Below are 19028 nucleotides of genomic sequence, written 5' to 3'. Positions count from 1 at the left end.
ATATTATCAGCCACCATTCTAGTGGGTCAAATACAGGCAATAAAATAAATTAGTTGCTCCTATTGACTTGAAATAGCTGCATAAAAACATGGCTATGAAACTCAGCATACATTCACCAGGAAGAACCAGGTCCCCTAAAGCCACCCAGGCTACTTTACAGGCATTTATTTATATTCCTGCCAAGTGGTGGCAATGATGAACTCTAAAAATACATAAAGCAGATTCTCAATTAAATAAGCAAAAATTTTAAAAGAAGTATACAAGAGGGGTACCTGGGGGGCTCCATCGGTTAAGCATCTGCCTTTGGCTCAGGTCATGATCCTGGGGGCCTGGAATCGAGCCCCTGCTCAGCAGGGAGTCTGCTTTTCCTTCTGCCCCTCACCCTACTTGTGCTCTCTCTGCCTCTCTCTCTCTCTCTCAAATAAATAAAATCTTAAAAAAAAAAGAATTTCTATGAATATTTCAACATATTCTGCAAACAAATGTCCTTCAGTCTTAATGGAATATAGCTCCTTTCCTCTGATCTCCAAACCACTGGGAAAAGCAGCTTTACACAATTGAAATACGAAGATGCAGATTTAAGTGGTATTTGCTTTTGGAAGAAAATACTGAGAGGGGTGCCTGGGTGGCTCAGTTGGTTGAGCATCTGCCTTGGACTCAGGTCATGATCCCAGAGTCCTGCTCCATGGAGAGCCTGCTTCTCCCACTGCCTTTCTCTCTCTTTCTCTCATGAATAAATAAAATCTTTTTTAAAGAACCAAAATACTGAGAGACAAAGTACATTAAAAACAGCAGTACAATACAGTCCAATCATGTTTCCTTCTTTAGCAGAATACCGGGATGATCTGTGGCTTATTTACTGCAGTCTCCTTGCTGCCTAGAACAGTGCCGGGCACACAGCAGGTGCTCAAACATGTTGCTATATAAAACCAACCTCAGCCTGAAGACTTCAGGGTTTCTTTTTCGCCATTCCTGTGTCACTCCTGTTATGGAGTACTGCACAAGGCAGAACAATGGGCTGGCTGGTACTGATAGGATATTCAGGATTCTAGAAATTTATTTTACAGAAATTGCAATTTTAGGAATGTAATCAAAGTTATGTAATCCTTAAAGCTGATATATTCACTGTAAATATATAACACAAAATGATAAAATCCTAGAGTTCTGCCTCGTGAGAGAATATTCTTGCCATTTATCACATATCCTAAATTATACATAAAATGCTTTTTTAAATAAAAAGATTATTTAGTATTGCAACTTATCTCCCTCAATTATAAAATAAGTTTTTCCATGTCATTAAATATACTGGAGCGTATGTTTTGCTTGCCGTAATGGACCTTATTTTATGGATATTATCATTATTTTTTAAAGGTTTTATTTATTCATGAGAGAGAGAGAGACAGGCAGAGGGAGAAGCAGGCTCCATGCAGGGAGCCCAATGTGGGACTTGATCGCGGGTCTCCAGGACCACGCCCTGGGCTGAAGGTGGTGCTAAACTGCTGAGCCACCCGGGCTGCCCTGGATATGACAAATTATTGAAGCCATTCCCCCAATCTGTGATTCTTGCATGTTAAAGTAAAGGGAGGAAAAAAATAATAATAAAGACAGAAAAATCCTACTTTTTAGAGAAAAGAGTATTTTCCTCTTTTCTGAAAAGGTACACATTTCTTTTTTCTTTTCTGACTGCACTGCTTAGACCTTCCAGAAGGTTAAATAATAATTACATGTTCCTGATTTTAAAAAAATAGCCACTAGTTTTTTGTTGACATTTCTAATAGGTTGACACTAAAAAGTAATCAGAAGGTAAATAGTTAAGAATCTATAAATGGAATACATGTAAGCTTGTTGTGTACATCTATATCAATGTCATGCACAATTTTCTTCCTTTGTAGAGGATATCTTTTCATCGTAAGATCAGATTTTAAATGCCAAAACCTACTCTTTCAACTCAATAATAAAAGCTAGCAAACGATGAAAGCAGGGTGCACCCCAAAAGTCTACCCAAAGGCTAACAAAAGGAATAAACAATTCTGAATCAGAAAACGAAGTCCCAAAAAAAAAAAAAAAAAAAAAAAAAAAGAAAACGAAGTCCCAAGAGGAAAGCGGAGGAAAGCCAAGAGAGTCGCTTCTCCGGCGCTTTCAGGGTAAGCAGGGTGCCCAGTGCACCCTAGTGGCCAGTGAGGTAATCGGTAGGAGACCTGCTACTTCTTGGACAGTTAGGAGTCTGTCTCCTGCAACAAGTTCCTTCTATCATGAAGCATTGTTCTCCAGCTTCAAGAAAGAAGAAAAAAAAATTCCTGTCTTTCTTTACCCTTTTCATCAAAAATGAGTTTCATATTTATTCTAACACACAGTAAAGACAATAATGAATGAATTGAGAAGAGAGAAAGTCTGAGTAGTGATAGAAATCCAGGGGCAAAATAAAATTGGGAAAGAAAACTTAAAATGCTTAAAAAACATTTCATAAAATCCAATTCTCGGGGCCAATTCCCATGCAGTCCAGGGTGCTCGGCAAAAGGTGCTGTCAGCAGGGGGCTGTTTTGTTGACAGTTTCAAGAAAAGAGATGTGGCAAGAGAAACTGCTCTGCATTATAAATGCAGGATAAACGGGAGACAGGGGAAGAGGATGTTCTAGCCAATGCTGTTCTTAATTTCATTTTCAATTTAAGACCTGGAAAAAGGATGTATGATATATACTCACTTAAAAAAAAAAAAAAGACCCTGATATCATTCCACAAGGCATTTTTTGAACAATCTAGAAGAATGGATGGGGATGTGGAGTACAGAACTGTTGACAACTCTGAAGACAAGAACTTGACAGACAATCTGGGATGTTGTACCGGAAGCAGGTACAGTCTCCCTGCCTTGTGGATTAGAGCCTGGGATCTGGGGTTAGACTGGCTCTGTCTGGTACTGTGTACGGTCAGACTGGGCACCAGCCTCCCCAGGTGTAGAATGTAAGACAGCCACAGTTCTTACCCTCACAGGGTTAAGAGCAACAAGAGATGTGGCTCACTTGAGTCCATAAAACAAGTGCTCGATGTCATGTATGATGATGAAATCAAGCCTAGATCCACCGTATCCAATGCTGGAGCAATGATCCTGGCAAAGGAATGGAGATTGCACTGGCAAAATCTACTGGCCATCCTCCAATGGGGGGGATGTTAGTTACGCTCAATGACCAGGCTTCCTAAATGTTCCTTAGAACAAACACCTGTGATATCAGAAAACTGTAAGAGACCACAGGTATCCACAGCTCAGAGCTGCAAGGTGACTACTGTTACTGTTGTCGTCAGAATCGGATGTCAGAATGATCCTAACAGTCACCGGGTCTAATGGTTGACAGGTTTTTAGCTGTAGAAACTGTTATAAAAACATATGTACATATATATATACATAAAAGTTCAAAAAAGAAAGATTGGTAGGTTCCACTGCCAAGCCTAAGATATATCTATATAGAAATATAGATATAGATATGTCTATATAGATATATAGATATAGATATATCTATATATAGATATAGACATATCTATACACACACACACACATATTTTAATACACTGTTCCAAGTTAACCCACCATGTACCTATCCCGAATGCCACGGATATTCATCTACCTTCCAGAGAAAGAGGATCCTCTTCCAGTCTGGAACATTCTTTTTTGTTTTTTTTTTTTTTGGAACATTCTTTACCATGATTTGGAACAAGAAGAAAGTACCTTTTCTCATACAGTGGTGCAAATGTAATTACTTCTATTTTCATTAAAAAAAATTTTTTTTGAAACAGGAATGAAATGCCACTTTTCTTTTTTGAGGTTGTCACTCTTAATAAGGGGAAAATAAGAAAATAACTTACAATCACTTCCCTGAAAGATTCCTGGTCACTGATTGTCTTGTCTCCTATACATCCAGACTGACTCAAGTAGTGGTAGTTTTCTGGTACAGATAAATAAAATTCTTCTACAAAAGACAAAGAAAAACATAAAATCAGTACTTGGCCAGGATAAGACACAATCCAAGAATTCTCACTTTGTAACTTTAAAAAAATAAAGTATGTAAATAGTTCTATGCTAACAGTCCCGTTAACATAAAAAAAGTTCTTAGTCATCATTTAGAGAAAATAAAAAGGATTTAAATTAAGAAAGCCTGGGTGGCTCAGTCGGTTTGATTTTGCTCTCTAAAGAAAGAAAATAAGTATAGCAAATATTCTTGAAAAACTAATAAGAATCCTGTTTTGATTATTTTCTCTTAAAAAATCACACTTTTAAAAATTAACTGTATTTGAGTATGGTTTAAGAGTAAACCAGATAAAATATGCACTATATATTTTTTATTAATATTCTATAAATTAGAAAAGTGCCAAGAATCCAAAAACAAAAATTTAACATTTCTCTATTGGTGATTTTCCCTCTACATTATTTGGCTGTAAAATGGACTCCGTGGGGCACCTGTGTGGCTCAGTTGGTTGAGCCTTGGCCTCAGGTCATGATCCCAGGGTCTTGGGATGGAGCCCCACTTAGTCCACCAGCTCCCTGCTCACGGGGGTGTCCCACGTCCCCCGCCCTCTGCTGCTCTGCCTACTTGTGCTCTCCCTCTGTCAAATAAAATAAATAAAATCTCTAAAAAATAATATAAAACGAGATGGCCTCAGCATCTTCAGTATTCTCGTACACCATATTTCAATGGATAGAATACCAACAAAGCCCAAGTAGATGTCTTACTGATGGCTTTTCAGGGAAAACAAGTTGCTAGTCCGTATTTCTCTGCCGGTCGCACACTCACTTACCTCTCTGTTCATGTTGTAGCCCTGCCAGCAGTGCATAGAATATGTGATAATTCCTTTCCCCGGGGTTTTGTCTTACTACTCGGTTCTGTGGGATAAATCAGATTTCTTCTCAGAGACGATTCCTCCATTTCATGAACACAAACCAGTAATTTCCAGAAATTATTATCAATAGAAGAAAATGTGAATTAAATCATGTTTACTTACTTTTTCTAATAAATCTTCATGTGAAAAGCAATGGCCAGTCAAGGAACAAAACAAGGATAGGGCATGCTCAATTGGTCCTTAATTTTCTATCCTTTGTCACCCAAATCATCACAAATCCCTGCTCCTTTGGCATTGAGACTTCCAGCGCCAAACATGAGCCAACAAAGCACAGACTAGTTCACATAAACCCATTTTCTGACAGGACACATGGGCCTCCTAGGAGGTGCCAAACTATCTAACAGAATCGATTTCAAACAGCAAACACCTGATGCTTCATGATGACTCCACGTTTCCAGATTATGAACATGATATCCGAAGTTTCCAAAAGGAAAGAAAAACTTTTGGAAGTTTCCAAAAGAATAATTAATAGGTCACATGCAGAATATTAAGCAATAACCGTGATGTTTCACGGTATCTGTCCTTAATGATAACCAAGTTTGTACTTAATAGGGTCAAATACTAACGACAGGACCTAAATGAAACAGGATACAATCTACAATTCTCCCGCCCTGAATATTTCCCTTCTGGCAGATGTTCAGCTGAACGAACTTCCCAAAGCGACTGGAGTTGTTGTTGTACACCGTCTTTGCGTTGCCGAAAGCTTCCATGATGGGGCTGTGAGAGACGTAAGGACAACCTCCAGTTATACAACACACAGGTCATGAGATGTAATTTCAGCATAAGCGACCTATCAAGAACACTGTTATCACTGTGCACGGGGTGACCGATGGTAACCAGAGTTACCGGGGGATCAGTTCATAAGATTCACAAAAATCTCATCCCTAGGACGGACACCTGAAGCTCCTACCAAACCGTTTGTCATTGTAGTTCAATCAATAATCAAAAAAAAAGTGAGGACGGTGGAGTGTTCATTAGGAGAGAGGTGAAAACAGCAGGAGCGGGCCTCACAAATGTCAAAATCCGCCACTGTGGGAAAAATCTGAAAGCGGAAAGGCCCACGGTGACCGACCGCGTTTGTTTACTGAAGAGCCAGATCTCAGCGCACTTGCTGCCGCGGGGTCACAAGGCACGTGCATTTTGGCCCGAGCTGGGGCAGGTCACGGAGCAAGCGCAGGAGCAAGCGCAGGATGCGGGGGATTCCGGGGCCGGGACGCTGGTCCCCGAGCCAATGGGCTGCGGCCCACGCTGGAGCCCGGGGCTGCGGCACAGGATCCCACCCGGGTTTGGGGACGACAAAGTCCCCGTCCGGGGCACTGCACCGTGGGCGCGCTGTCCGGGGGCTCCCTCAGGAGGCAGCTCCGCCGACCTTCCCCACATGTCAGCCGGGGACGGGCAGGCCCAGGGCGGCAACATTTTCTATAAAGGACCCAAGAGAGATTTCGGGCTCTGCGCCCCGAGGCCTGCAGTCGGCCCGCGGCGTCCAGGCGCCGAGTCCTCGAGGGCCGCCTCCACGTCTCCGCGTCTCCACGGGCGCCGGTCCTGGACAGCGGCCCACACGCTCGGGCCCGGGTCTCACGTCCCGTGTGTTCGACGACGGCCACGGGGGAGGAAGCGCGGACGCCCAGGAGAGAAACGGGCTGCGGTTCCCCGCGGGTCCCGGGGCTGGCGGCGGCGGGCGGGCTGCGGGCGGGCTGCGGGCGGGCGGGCGGCTGCGCCTCCGCTCAGGGCCTGAGGGGCCGCGCCGCCCGCCGCCTCCGGGGCCTGAGGGGCCTGAGGGGCCTGAGCGGCCGCGCTCCGTCCGACACGCGGCGGTGCGGGCGCTTCTGCTCCGGACGCGGCCTCCAGGGCGAGTGGGCGCCCCGCGGCCCGGGCTCCGGGGCACTCCCGGGGTCAGTCACCGGCCGGGGGGGGGGGGGGGGGGGCGGGGGGGGCGGGGCGGGCCGGCGGGTACCTGCTCCCCAGGATGGCCTGCTCCACGCTCGACGTCCGCTCCCGGGAGGGCAGCTCCGACGACTGCCGGCTGACGGCCGACAGGAACCGGAGGATCAGCTTGGTGCTCTCCGTCTTGCCCGCGCCGCTCTCGCCGCTGGAACACAAGGCGCCGCTCAGGCTCCCCGCGGCCCACAGAGGGGGGCCGCCCGCCCGCCCGCCGCCCGCACCCGCCCGCACCCGCCCGCACCGGAAGCGGAAGCGGGACCCGCAGCCTGACACCCCCCCCCCCCCCCCCCGCGGGTGCACGGAGACGCCGCGGGGGCAGAGGCCGCAGAGGCCGCAGGTCGGGCCCACACAGCGGGGAGCAGCGGCCCACGCCGTCGCCCAGCACGTCCCCGCCCAGGGCCCAGCGAGCCGGGGCCCGCGCACCCACCAGCCTGGGCACCCACTGGAGCCACCCGCAGCCTCGTCTCCCGCCATATCGCCTCCGAGGCCCTTGCTGTGGAGCTTTTAAAGATTTTATTTGAGAGACGGGAGCCGGGGAGCCGGGGAGCCGGGGAGCGCGGCGGCTTCTGCCCCCCTTCGGCCGGGCGCGGTCCTGGGGTCCCGGATCCAGTCCCTCACCGGGCTCCCTGCACGGGGCCTGCTTCCCCCTCTGCCTGGGTCTCTGCCTCTCTCTCTATCATGAGCAAATAAATAATAAAAAAATCTTAAAAAAATGTTTTTTTATTTGAGAAAGAGACACAAGCAGGGGGAGCAGCAGAGGAAGAAGCAGGGGAGCAGCGGGCTCTCCAAGGAGCCGCCCTGGGACGATCCCAGGACCCGGGGTCATGACCTGAGCCAAAGGCAGAGCAACCCCTGCCCAAGCCTCTTCTTTAAGTACATATTTATTTGGGGGGGGGGGTACAGAATTAAAACTTGGAACGGAGATAAAACACGGATCGGAATGGAGATGTGCCAGGGTTCTCACACTTGGCTGCCCATGTGGATCCCCTAATCTGCCCACGCGGGTCCCTAATCTGCCCCTAAGGTGCACCGACAGGGCTGGGGCCGAGTGGTCAGGACCCCGAGGAGTTTCCCAGGGGCCCCCCCACGGGCCAGTGCAGGAACCACCACAGCTGAGAGCAGCTTCCCCAGGCCACACAGCAGCAGTGATCGGGCCCGACGGGCCAGGACATGCTGCGGCGACAGGGCACAGGATGAGGACGAGCACACAGCTCACAGCCACTAAGACCCAGAGCACACGCGTGTCCCCAGGTGCCAAGGTGACGGCGGGCGCTCTACAGGCAGCACTTCCGCGTGACCCTGGTCTTCCAGCCCACTGTGGCACAGACACTCCCACGGACGGTCAAGGCCGTCTGGTCTTGGAGGCCATGAAGGAGGAGCATGTGCCTGGGGATTCCTGCACTCCCAGAGCGTCTGCAGGCGCCCGCGTCAGGCTGCACCACCGACTCCGTGTCTGTGATCCAGAAGCACAGGACTGCACAGCAGAGCAACACAGATGCCAGGGGCAGAGAGCTCACAAACGGGTGGAGGTGAAGGCCCCGGCGGTTCTGGGGGAGGGCAGGCTGACCTGCACAGGGGCAACGTGCACTGGGCAGGAGGGGGGACGCAGTGGGGGTCACGGGCTCAGCACAGTCCCCTAGCCCAGGACGCCATCCGCTTTCACCTCTTTGTAGGGTTTATTGCTGAGAGCATGTGTGGAGGGGCAGAGGGGGGTGGGAGGATCCCCGCAGGCCCGCGCCCCCTGAGCACAGGGCTTCCTGCAGGGCTTGGGCCCAGTGCCTCAGAGGGCACGGCAGAGACCCCGGCCTGAGCTGGGAACCGGCAGTTGGCCGCGCCCCGGACCGGGTGCTCTCCAACAGGGCAGTAGGGTGGCAAGGACCAGGAGTCACGGCGTTCTCAGGTGAGCCATCCGTGGGGCTCCGTGAACATGATGCACATGCCACGCACATGTGCTGGTGGGATCGCTTACAGCAAGACACTCTCGGCCTTGTCAGAGTCCCCTCTGATGCAGAGGGGCTCACACCCCCATCGGAGCTCCACGGTGACAGTAATCGGACCCGAGACATCACGGTAGGGAGGCGACTTTTGGAAAGCGGCTAGGGCGCCCAAGCTGGGGGCTGCTTCCAGGGGGACCACCCACAGGGTCGGAAGCAGGGGCTTCGGTCGCTTCCCGCAGCTGGCCTCTGGGTCAGGAAGCGCCGGGACCTGAACTCGAGGCCGAGAGCCAGGGACTTCATCAGCGGTGCCTACGGAGCGAAGCCCGCACAGCAATTCCAGGGGCGTGGGGAGGCCCATGCTTGGTGTCAGGCACACAGAGGGACGCAGGGCCCACGGCCCCCTCCCAGGGTAGGCCCCTGCGTGGTTGTGTCCTCCTGCAACATCCTTTCCTGGTAAACCTTCTAAATAGCATGAATCGCCTGGTAAGCACAGGGGTTCCTGGGCTCATGAGCCCCTTTAGCACATCCATCATGCGCAGGTGGGGGTGGGGGCGTCGGCAGGCGCCCAAGGAGGGGGGCGTGCAGACAGCGGTGTTGGAGCCGGGCCCTTCACCTCAGGGAGCCCACCAGCCCAAGGCAGACAGCGTCAGGTTGACTTCCGGGCCGGTGCCAAGGGGACGGCCTCACAACGACAGCGGCCACCCCCATGGAACCACAGGGCCAAGGGCGGGAGCGCAAACACGACAGGGCAGCCCCCGAATGCTCGCCGGCCAGGCTGACTTCTACCCACTGGTTCCCGGTGCTGGGCTCAGGTCCAGGGGCTGCCACTCCCACCCGGCCCACCCAGCAGGCTGCGCCCGCCCTTCCCCGTGTGCCCTCCCCATGGCCGCGGCGGGACGGTGGCCCCACAGCCATCACCCCAGCAAGCCCCACTCGTGTCCAGTCCTACATTGGTCTCAGCAGACCAGGCAACCACAGGCCTCACCCGGGCGCTGGCGTGATCACAGACATGCACCCAGGGTCGTCTTGATGAACCCAAGCGGGCGTCCACTGGTGAAACAAACCAACACAACCACGAAAGAGAGAGAACGTAAGCCAGAGCACCGAGCGGCGGCCTCACAGGCCTTGCTAAGAGCTTTGAGGCCTCTCCGGAGGCCGAATCCACCACCAGGCCTTGTCCCGCAGGAGAGCGTGGGGATTAGGTTCAAGGCTACACGCGGTAGGGGTCTGCGGGGGTCCACAGGGGACTGAAGGTGGGGGATGGTGGGAGAGGGGAGGGCAGAAGGGTAGCGAGCAGGGCAGCAGCGACTTGGGGAGAGGCCCCGGGAAAGACAGGGGAGAGACAGGCACGGACCGCCGATGGCCTGCCAGCAGGGTGCGGGCTGACCGGGGCGAGTGCACAGGTGCACATGACGCCAAGCCCATCGAGCTGCGTACGTGGGCCACGTGCTTTACCGTGTGGAATTCCTCCTGAATGGAGGCCGGGGTGGGGGGCACACAGAAAAGGCCTCACAGTCCCAGGGGCATGGCTAGGTCTCGGCGTGCCACCTAGTAGGATGCAGCGCCCGCTGTTGACAACGGGATGTGAGGAGATGGACACATTTCTGGGAGACGCTCAGGATGCACCTTGAGATGCCCACGGTGGTCCCCCAGGGGCACCTAGGCCACCGCCTGGACCTCAGAGGAGAGCCCGACCGGGTGGGGGGTGGAGGGGGAGGCCGGGAGGAGCACGAGCAGGCGAGGGTGAGCGAGGGACGCCCAGAGGCATGGCGCCCTGTGGACAGCAGTGGGGGGGCTGCGTGGTCTATCAGGATGCAGAACAGCTGCACATCTTCTTCAAAGGATGGAACGTGCTAGAAATGCCAGTGATCAGTAGAGAGGAAGACACTGAGGAGTCAGGGGCAGGAGGGTCAACGACGGCCCGGACGTGACCAGGGCCCCTCATGCACACCCACAGGCCTGCGCCGCTGTCCACAGACCACACCCCCAAGTCGGCTCTGCCGCCTGTTTCTATAAAGTTTTATCAGGACACGGCCCAGACTTTGCTTGGCTCACTGCTTGGGAGTGTTTCCATGCTCAAGGGCAGAGGTGCGTGGCCGTGACACGTCCTCCCCGCCCTTCACAGACGAGCTTGCTGACCAGGACCAGCCTCCGTCATCCCACGGGAGTCAAATCCCCAACTCCCAGGACACTCTCGGGACCTCCATCGGCCACTTGCTGGGCGGCCTGAAGACGTGGGCAAGGCTTTGAGTCCCTGGGATTTGGCCGTCGGGTCTCAGCCAGCAGGACAGAGCCCTGAAATGTGAGCCGGCCCCCGGAAGGAGGCTGCCACTCCGAAAGGGCCTAGTGGGACTGGAGCCCAGGCCTGGGCCCCGCACACGACTCCGAGCCTCGGCTCCCCGTGGACAGTGCCTCCTGGGCTCGTCCGAGCATAGGACGCCACAGTCTCTGTGGACGGACGTCACTTCCCTCTCTTTGCTCTCCAACCCCTTCATGTCCCCACTGCTCATGCTCTCTCAAATAAATAAATAAAATATTTTTTAAAAAAAACAAAAAGCAGGGGCTCATGGGTGGCTCAGTCAATTAAGCACCTGCCTTCAGCTCAGGTCATGATCCCACAGTGTAGGGATCCAAGCCTGGATCAGGCTCCCTGCTAACAGGGGAATCTGCCTCTCCCCTTCATGTCCCTTAGCCCCTTCATGTCCCACAGCCCCACAGGCTACCTTCCATCCCCGGATTACCCTTGTTTCTCCAAGTATCTGTTTCTGCAGATGCTTCCGTGGCCGCCCCTCCCCTCCACACCCGCCAGGTCCCCACATGGCCTTTGCCTCCTGGTCACACCTCACGTCCTCTAAGTACTGTCTGCATTCCCTCCTGAGGACCGACTGCCACCTTCTCGGAGCAGCCACGTACATGTTTCCGTGACAGCATCTGGCAGGTGCTATCGAGATCAGTCACATCGGTTTCTTCCCGTCGGACAAGGTGGTCCTAAAGGCAGCGACTGGATTTTATTACCATCGTGACTGTTTTGACCGCTAAAGTCTAGCACCGTGAGCTGCCGGGTCACGTGAGCCAGAGCCCGCGGCGTCTTATTCAGGCTGGCACCCTGCTGACCCCGGACACAGGCTGTGTTCATTGTGCCAATTCGACCATTTATGAACATATTACTAGAAACAGAAAAGAGACTGGACACCTGATTATCCATTAGGTGCCTAATCCACCCCGTGTTGGAAAACCGAAACATGCAAAGGTCCTGACGGCACAGCTGCCGCGCGTATCTCTGCGGAGACTGACGGCGGGAACGCTGGCCCCCGACACTGCCCTGGTCCCACGGGGACTGAGGCACAGGCCTGCCCTACGCTGCGGATCTCAAAAGGCCGCATATACCGATAGGCCACAACACGCTAAGCCCCGTGGGCCCCATCAACATACAAGGGGCACAAGTCAATGTGAAATGTCCCAGATCAACCAAAATCAAATGCTGCTCTTGCCAGTTAGATGGAAAAACACCTCGAGTTTTAAACATTTTTTTTTTAGATTTTACTTATTTATTCATGAGAGACAGAGAGAGAGAGAGAGCGAGAGAGAGAGAGAGAGAGAGAGAGGCAGAAACACAGACAGAGGGAGAAGCAGGCTCCCTGTGGGGAGCCCAATGTGGGACTCGATCCCGGGACCCCGGGGTCGCGCCCTGAGCTGAAGGCAGATGCTCACCCACTGAGCCACCCGGGCGACCCTTAAATATATAAAGACCATAATAGCGTAAACATTTGCTTAAATGTGCAGAAAAAGATAGAATTAGAGCTGAGGAGGGAGGACAGCCATGAAAGCGAGCCCAACACGAGGGGCTTGGACCGGAAGCCTAGACACCTGGCATTGCCCGCAGGACGCTGGGGACCTGGGCCAAGGAGCCGAGGCTCGTGAAGCCAGGGGGAAACTGCTCTCTGAAGTCCTGATTCCAAGCAGGCCTAGGTTCTGGCCCTAAGGGTCTTTGCATAAGAAAATGTTCTCAAAGTAGAGAAACATGTTGTATCCAGCAGGGGGCGGGTCCCGCCTGAGGAAACGGGCGCCGGCTACAGGGACACGGTGACAGGGACACGGTGACGGAAGGTCTATTTCTCTACTCAAGGTCTCTGATTCCCACAGCCCCAGCCTCCACTTAAAAAAAAAAAAAGCTGTCTATGAAACAAGATACGTTACTGAGCACTCTATTCTTAAAGACGCCGTTTCCTGGGTTAATTGAGATAAATACAGTTACTCCGTTCACGCCGGAGTCACACAATGGGAGCTTTCTATTTGGGATCCACTCCCCCTCCGCCTCCGCCTCCGCCTCCCACCTTATTTTTAAATACTGCGGTCTCGTTGGCATGAAAATGCTGACCCCCTCCCGTTTTATTAGACACCCTCACACTTACGCACGATGACCTCACTCGATTTACCGCGTTCTTCCCCAGCCGCTCTGTCTAGCGAGTGATACGTGAGTCATCCTCTCGTTTCTCCCATTGAAGGGAAGGAACACAAGCAATGATCAATGGCAAATATTCAGGTACAATTTGATCTTCTTAAAAATGACTATGTTTGCTTTCTTCCCGCTGGTCTTAACGCATCCTATTCCGTATTACGCTGCAACGGGGATCTGATATTCTGACTTCTGAGCTTTGGGGAGGTCGCCTGCAAGAGCCTACGAACAGGGCTGCCAGTCATAAGGCAAGTTTCTCTCTTGGGAACGGGGCACTTCAAAGCTACCCCCGCTTTAAAAGCTACTAAATAAGAGCTTCATTTTGATGAGCTGCAAGTCATCATGATTCACGGTCACCTGATTAGACCAGTGGGTAGCTCCCCCCCGCCCCGAGTTCTTTCCACAGCCCCGGACATTAGCACCAGCAAAATGGTTAAGAAAGAGGGTGCATCTGCTCAGATGCCTGCGTCCCCTAAACGTGGCAGAGGCAGGCAGGGGGAGAAAGGCAGGGTTCTGCTGTGCTGTTCATCACATTCCGGTTTGTTGCAAAGGCAAGACCCATGCAGAGAAGTAACGGGCGCAGACCCCGGGGAGGAGGATACGGGCCCCGACATGGTTTTCTGCGCGGGGCACCTGCACGCTCGGTGGTAGCCCCGGCCATCGCAGGGCCATTGGAAGATGTCAGTGAGCTGATGCCTGAAGGCTCCTGGCACCGTGCCCGAAACCCACTAACCCCTCAGGAGCTGTTGGCGAGCTCGTCTTCACGCAGGTGCCATGTGGGCGGGGGGTCTCGTCCCCGCCATCCCCTCCCTGGGATTCCGCGGTCTGCTGGCCCCTGCCTCCCCGCAGGAGCTGGGGGGACCTTTCCCTGACAGGTGACCTGGGCGAAGGACTGGAAATAGGTTTCCCCACGGTGAGCGTGGCCACCACGTACCTGCCTGCATCCGGATCAGGTGGTTTCGTCTAATTTGGGGCTCGGATGTTCGCAAGGCCGATTGGCTCGAAGTCTGGAGCGAACATATGGCTCTCCATCTGTCTCCTTTTCATTGGATCAGGAATCCGGAGGGTGGGAAAGGAGGGTCTTCCTCTCATCTCACCCAAAGCCAAAATGCCTCGTCCTTGCCTCTTAAATAATGCAATTATTTTGCCACAAGTTGGGATTTGAAAGTCGCCTGAGGGAAGTCCAAACCTTTGCCACAGATACCAAGGAAACCCAGCTGAAAGTCAGGCTCTGCACTTCGCTCTGGGTACTAACCAGGGGTGTTCTGAATGTCCCCAGAACACAGTTCTGGTATAAAGAATTAAGAAGATCCAGCTGGGTGTCACTAGAAGGTAAGCGATGAGGCCAATTCAAAGTAGTTCATAAAAGGATTTTTTTTTTTAAGAGACAGCATGAGCTGGGAGAAGGGCAGAGGGGGAACGTCTCCAGAAGACTCTGCACCCAGTGTGGAGCCCGACACGGGGCTCCTTCTCACACCCCTGAGGCCGTGACCTAAGCCAAAATCCAGAGACTGATGCTTAACCACTGAGCCACCCAGCCACCCCATTAAAAGTTTTTCTTAGAGAAATATACGCCATTGCTTGTTTTAGATGGTTCCTAGGGATGGGTTTTGACAGTGGGTTTCCTGGTATTTTGCTTTTAAAAATTTATTTAGAGAGACAATGAGAGTGAGAGCGAGCGCGTGAGCGAGAGCACACACAAGTTGGGGGAGAAGCAGCAGAAGAGAATCCCAAGCAGCCTCCCCGCTGACCACAGAGCCCGATGACGGCCTCCATCCCAGGACCCTGAGCTGAAATCAAGAGTCAGATGCTCAATCGGCTGAGCCACCCAGATGCCCCTTCTGGTACTTTATTTTAAAGAATTTGTTTATTTATTTGAAAGAGGGAGAGAGAACATGAGCGGGGTAAGAGGCAGAGGGAACAGAGAGGGAGAAGGACAAGCAGAGCCCCGCTGAGCAGGGAGCCCGACATGGAACTCAATCCCAGGACCCTGAGATCATGACCTGAGCTGAAGGCAGACGCTTCGCCGACCCAGCCACCCAGGCGCCCCCCTTGGTAGTTTAATTTGATAAAAGTACAAGTTCACTGGAACAGAGATGTCAAGACCCTCGTCTTTTGCCTGAAAGATCGAAATAAACACATGCTTCCAGTGTTCCCTGGGCGCCCACGTGGTGAGCGTCCCTTTTCTGTCGCTGATTCTGTAGCTAACGTCAGGAACGCCCAAGTCAGTCAAAATCATTAGAATGCTTCAGTTTGGGAAATTCTATGTGACCTTATTGAATGAGAGAAAAATCTCTTGCTCAAAGATACGAGCATTCTCGCTCTAGAATATACGTGACACTTCAAATTTGAAGGAACTACACATTTTCCTTAATCCCCGGAAGGACCAACGCCACAATGGAATAAACCAAAGAATAATCAAGACAAATAAGAAAAATGGAGTAATTATTCCGTGAGGCCAAGAGTCAACAAATGTGGTACATCCTGCTTTTTTTCTCAGTGAGCTTGGGTCTTTGAAAGCTGTGGGTATCAGGCTATTCAAACTGTAAAACTCCACCTGAGAAATCCAGGTGCTTATTAAAGACCGTTCTCTTGACGGGATGAGCACTGGGTGATATGCTGTAAGCTGGCAAATTGAACTCCAATTAAAAAAAAACAAAAAACCCCGACCGTTCTCATTTCCTTCTCGGCAGGTGTCGTGTCCTGGGGGCTGGCCGGTTGGGGCCCCACGCGGCCGGTTGTGCACGCCCGCGCCCCGCGTGGCCCCCTCCCAGCCCTCTGCCAGCCTCAGCGGGACCGGTTACCTGATGAGGACGCACTGGTTGTCGTGCCGCTTCCACAGGCATCGGTAACACTCGTTGGCGACGGCGAAGACATGGGGGGGGAGCTCCCCCAGGTGGCACCTGCTGTAGCGCTCCACGGTGGCAGGCTCGTACAGGCCGGCGACGGTCTTGTAGGGGTTCACGGAGGCAAGGATGGAGCCGATGTAGGTCTGCGAGCACACGGGGCAGGGAGAAGAAGGAGAGCGGGTCACACATGTGCGGCACCGGCAGGCAGCGGGGGCGGGGCACTCACCCGGACAGAAGAGTCTGGAAGGGGCTCCAGAAGGTGGAGGGCCCGCCCACCCCCAGAGCCGCCCGCCTGGAGTTCTGACAGCATCCACCTGGGTGCACGGGAGGGACGCCGCCCTCCGCAGACATTTTACCTGGGCCGTTTTGGTACAAAATCTTGTCATCCTGCACCAAGCAATGGAGTCATTTCAAAGAGGACTCGCGGGGAAAGCTAAGCCAGAGACGGACGGGGAAGCAGCCCAGGCCCCAGTCCCCACCCCGGTGACCTCAGCCCACGCCAAGCACCGAGGACTGTCCGCTCCCCGCCAGGTGGCTCAGGAAACGGCAGGATTAAAGGAAGAATTGGCGCAACACCAGGGGCTGGGTGGGTGGGGTGGGAGAGGGACGGACAGTCCCTGTCGGACAGACCGGGAGTTTCTGCTTGGACGGTCAGAAGGCTCTAGAGATGCACCGTGGTCACAGCTACGCAGCACTGCAAACGTACTGAGTGCACCGGATTGTACACGTGGAAACAGTCAAATGGCACATGTTAGATCGTGTTTATTTAACCTTAGCATCTTTTTTAAGGATTTTATTTATTTGAGAGAGAGAGAGAGAGAGACAGACACAGTGCATGCACAAGTGGGAGTAGCAGAGGGAGAGGGAGAAACAGGCTCCTCGCTGAGCTGGGAGCCCGATGTGGGGCTTGATCCCGGGACCCCGAGACCATGACCTGGGCCAAAGACAGACGCTTCACCAACTGAGCACCCAGGCGCCCAGGATATGAATACATTAGAATCAGTCTGCTCGGGTGGGCCCGGACCCAAGCTGGTGAGGATCCATTTAGAAGAGGCGGACGCTCCAAGAAATGCAGGACAGGTGTGTGCACAGGTGAAGGCCGCCTGAGGACACAGCCAGGCCAGGAGCCTCCGGGGCGGCCATCCCCGCCGACACTCGGCCTCGGGCCCGGGCGAAAGCCCCTCTCTGTCCCCTCCCAACAGCCGCAGCCTGTCCTGACGTCCCGAGCTGACCACCACAGGCGGCCTGACCCCTTAACACCCACGAGAGCCCGGGGAGCCTCACGGGACCACGGCCCCGATGTCCAGGCTGGGCAGCGGGCACAGGGCCGCTGGAGCTGGGCAGGGGTGGAGGCGGGATGTGGGCAGGGCAGCCCGGCTACAGGCTTCCAGCTTCCTTGGCACCACAGGGCCACACGGGGTGAGGGAAGTGGGCAGCGCCAGAAAGGTCAAATGTGCCGCTGGCAGCCGAGCTTCCCGCAGCCGTGCCCGCCAGGGCCATGTGCTGCATGGACCCGTCGTCAAAGGTAGGGCGCTTTGTGGTGCCCTTGAGAAACAGTCTGCACCGGGACGCCCGGAGGCCCAGCGGTGGGGCACCTGCCTTGGCCCAGGGCGTGACCCGGTGTCCCAGGATCGAGTCCCACATCGGCCCCCGGTGGGGAGCTGCATCTCCCTCTGCCTGTGTCTCTGCCTCTCTTTCTGTGTGTCTCATGAATAAATAAATAACATCTTTAAAAAAAAAAGTTTGAACCAAAAAGGTTAAAAACGTAAACGAGTTATCACCGTATGACCAACGGTTCCAGTCCCAGGTCTGTAACCAAAAGAGTTCAAGCAGTGCCCCCAGGACAGCGTATCACACGAGCCTGGGGGGAAACAACCCAAACACCGAGTATCCGACGGGCAGGGGTAGATGAGACGGGGTGTGTCCACACAGGGGGGCACTCCTGAGCCGCCGGAGGAATGTGGCGCCCACACTGCTGCCGGGGGGGGGGGGGGGGGACACGACTCTGAGGACACGACCCTGAGGTCAGGAAGCCAGACACCAAAGTCCATGTGTCTGAAAAGAGAAATACGCACGGACACACGGACGGGCGGCAGGGACTCTGGGCAGGGGGAGAGGACAGGGGGCTGCTGGGGGCTGACAGGGTTTCCACGCAGGGTGATGGAGACACTCTGGATCTGGACCCGGGTGCCGGCTGCACCCCACGTGGGTGTACCACACACACCGATTCGACCCTTTCCTGTAGGGGGTTCTCTGTTGCAATCATTTCACCTCAATTTGAAGAAACGACAGGAAAAGATCCAGCGGGTTACTGGGTGACCATGCAGGTCCTGGGAAAGCTCAACCCTCAGAAGCCCCACTCCCCCAGCCAGGCACCGTGGCAGAGCTGTGGCCATGAAGGAAGATGGAAACTGCTCATCCTCTGCGGAAGGAATCGGTCCTACTTCTGAAGGACCACCGAGAGCCACCCAACTCCCGGGGGGCGTCCCCCACCCACGCTATGACCTTGGGTGCCCGGCCTTCCTTTATGTCAGCTGTTTGCAGGGGCGAGGCAGGCGGGCATTGCTGGAGCACGGGGGCTGCACCTGCCACAACTTTGTCTAAACTCTCAGACCTGTTTCTACCTTTTGGCAGAGGATTGGTAGCCGTATGATTATTTTTTAAGGATTTTTTAAAAAGTTTAAGTGATTTCCATACCCATCATGGGACTCGAACTCATGACCCCAAGACCAAGAATTGCCTGCTCTTCTGACTGAGCCAGCTAGCTGCCCTGATTTTTATTTTTATTCTAGAAATACCAAAGCTGGTCATTTTCTGTTGAAATGAGTTCTTACTTTCTTCCTACTTTGGCAGAAATTAAGACAATGCCTTCTCTCTTAAAACTGCCAGGTAGGCACACTGCAATCCTCTTTCTCGGTTACAAATAAAATGTAAGAGCCACACGGTATCAAGCTGAGTA

At 53.3% G+C, this 19028-nt stretch overlaps 1 protein-coding gene across 7 annotated transcripts in view; it reads right to left on the bottom strand.

Moving 5' to 3' along the window:
- The window catches only part of MYO10 (myosin X), a 195832-nt gene that overhangs the window by 83599 nt on the left and 93205 nt on the right, over positions 1 to 19028 (bottom strand). For all 7 annotated transcript variants that reach the window (XM_077896391.1, XM_077896393.1, XM_077896389.1 and 4 more), the window contains 6 exons: positions 16025 to 16212; positions 6841 to 6975; positions 5479 to 5603; positions 4989 to 5002; positions 4785 to 4869; positions 3855 to 3958 (listed from right to left, as the gene is read on the bottom strand). In XM_077896391.1, coding sequence (XP_077752517.1) covers positions 3855 to 3958; positions 4785 to 4869; positions 4989 to 5002; positions 5479 to 5603; positions 6841 to 6975; positions 16025 to 16212 — 651 coding nt within the window. The remainder of the gene's footprint in view (positions 1 to 3854; positions 3959 to 4784; positions 4870 to 4988; positions 5003 to 5478; positions 5604 to 6840; positions 6976 to 16024; positions 16213 to 19028) is intronic.

Source organism: Canis aureus, chromosome 4, assembly GCF_053574225.1.
Source record: "Canis aureus isolate CA01 chromosome 4, VMU_Caureus_v.1.0, whole genome shotgun sequence".
In the NCBI taxonomy this organism is placed as follows: Eukaryota; Metazoa; Chordata; class Mammalia; order Carnivora; family Canidae; genus Canis; species Canis aureus.
This window is presented reverse-complemented; position numbering and strand designations above follow the sequence as displayed.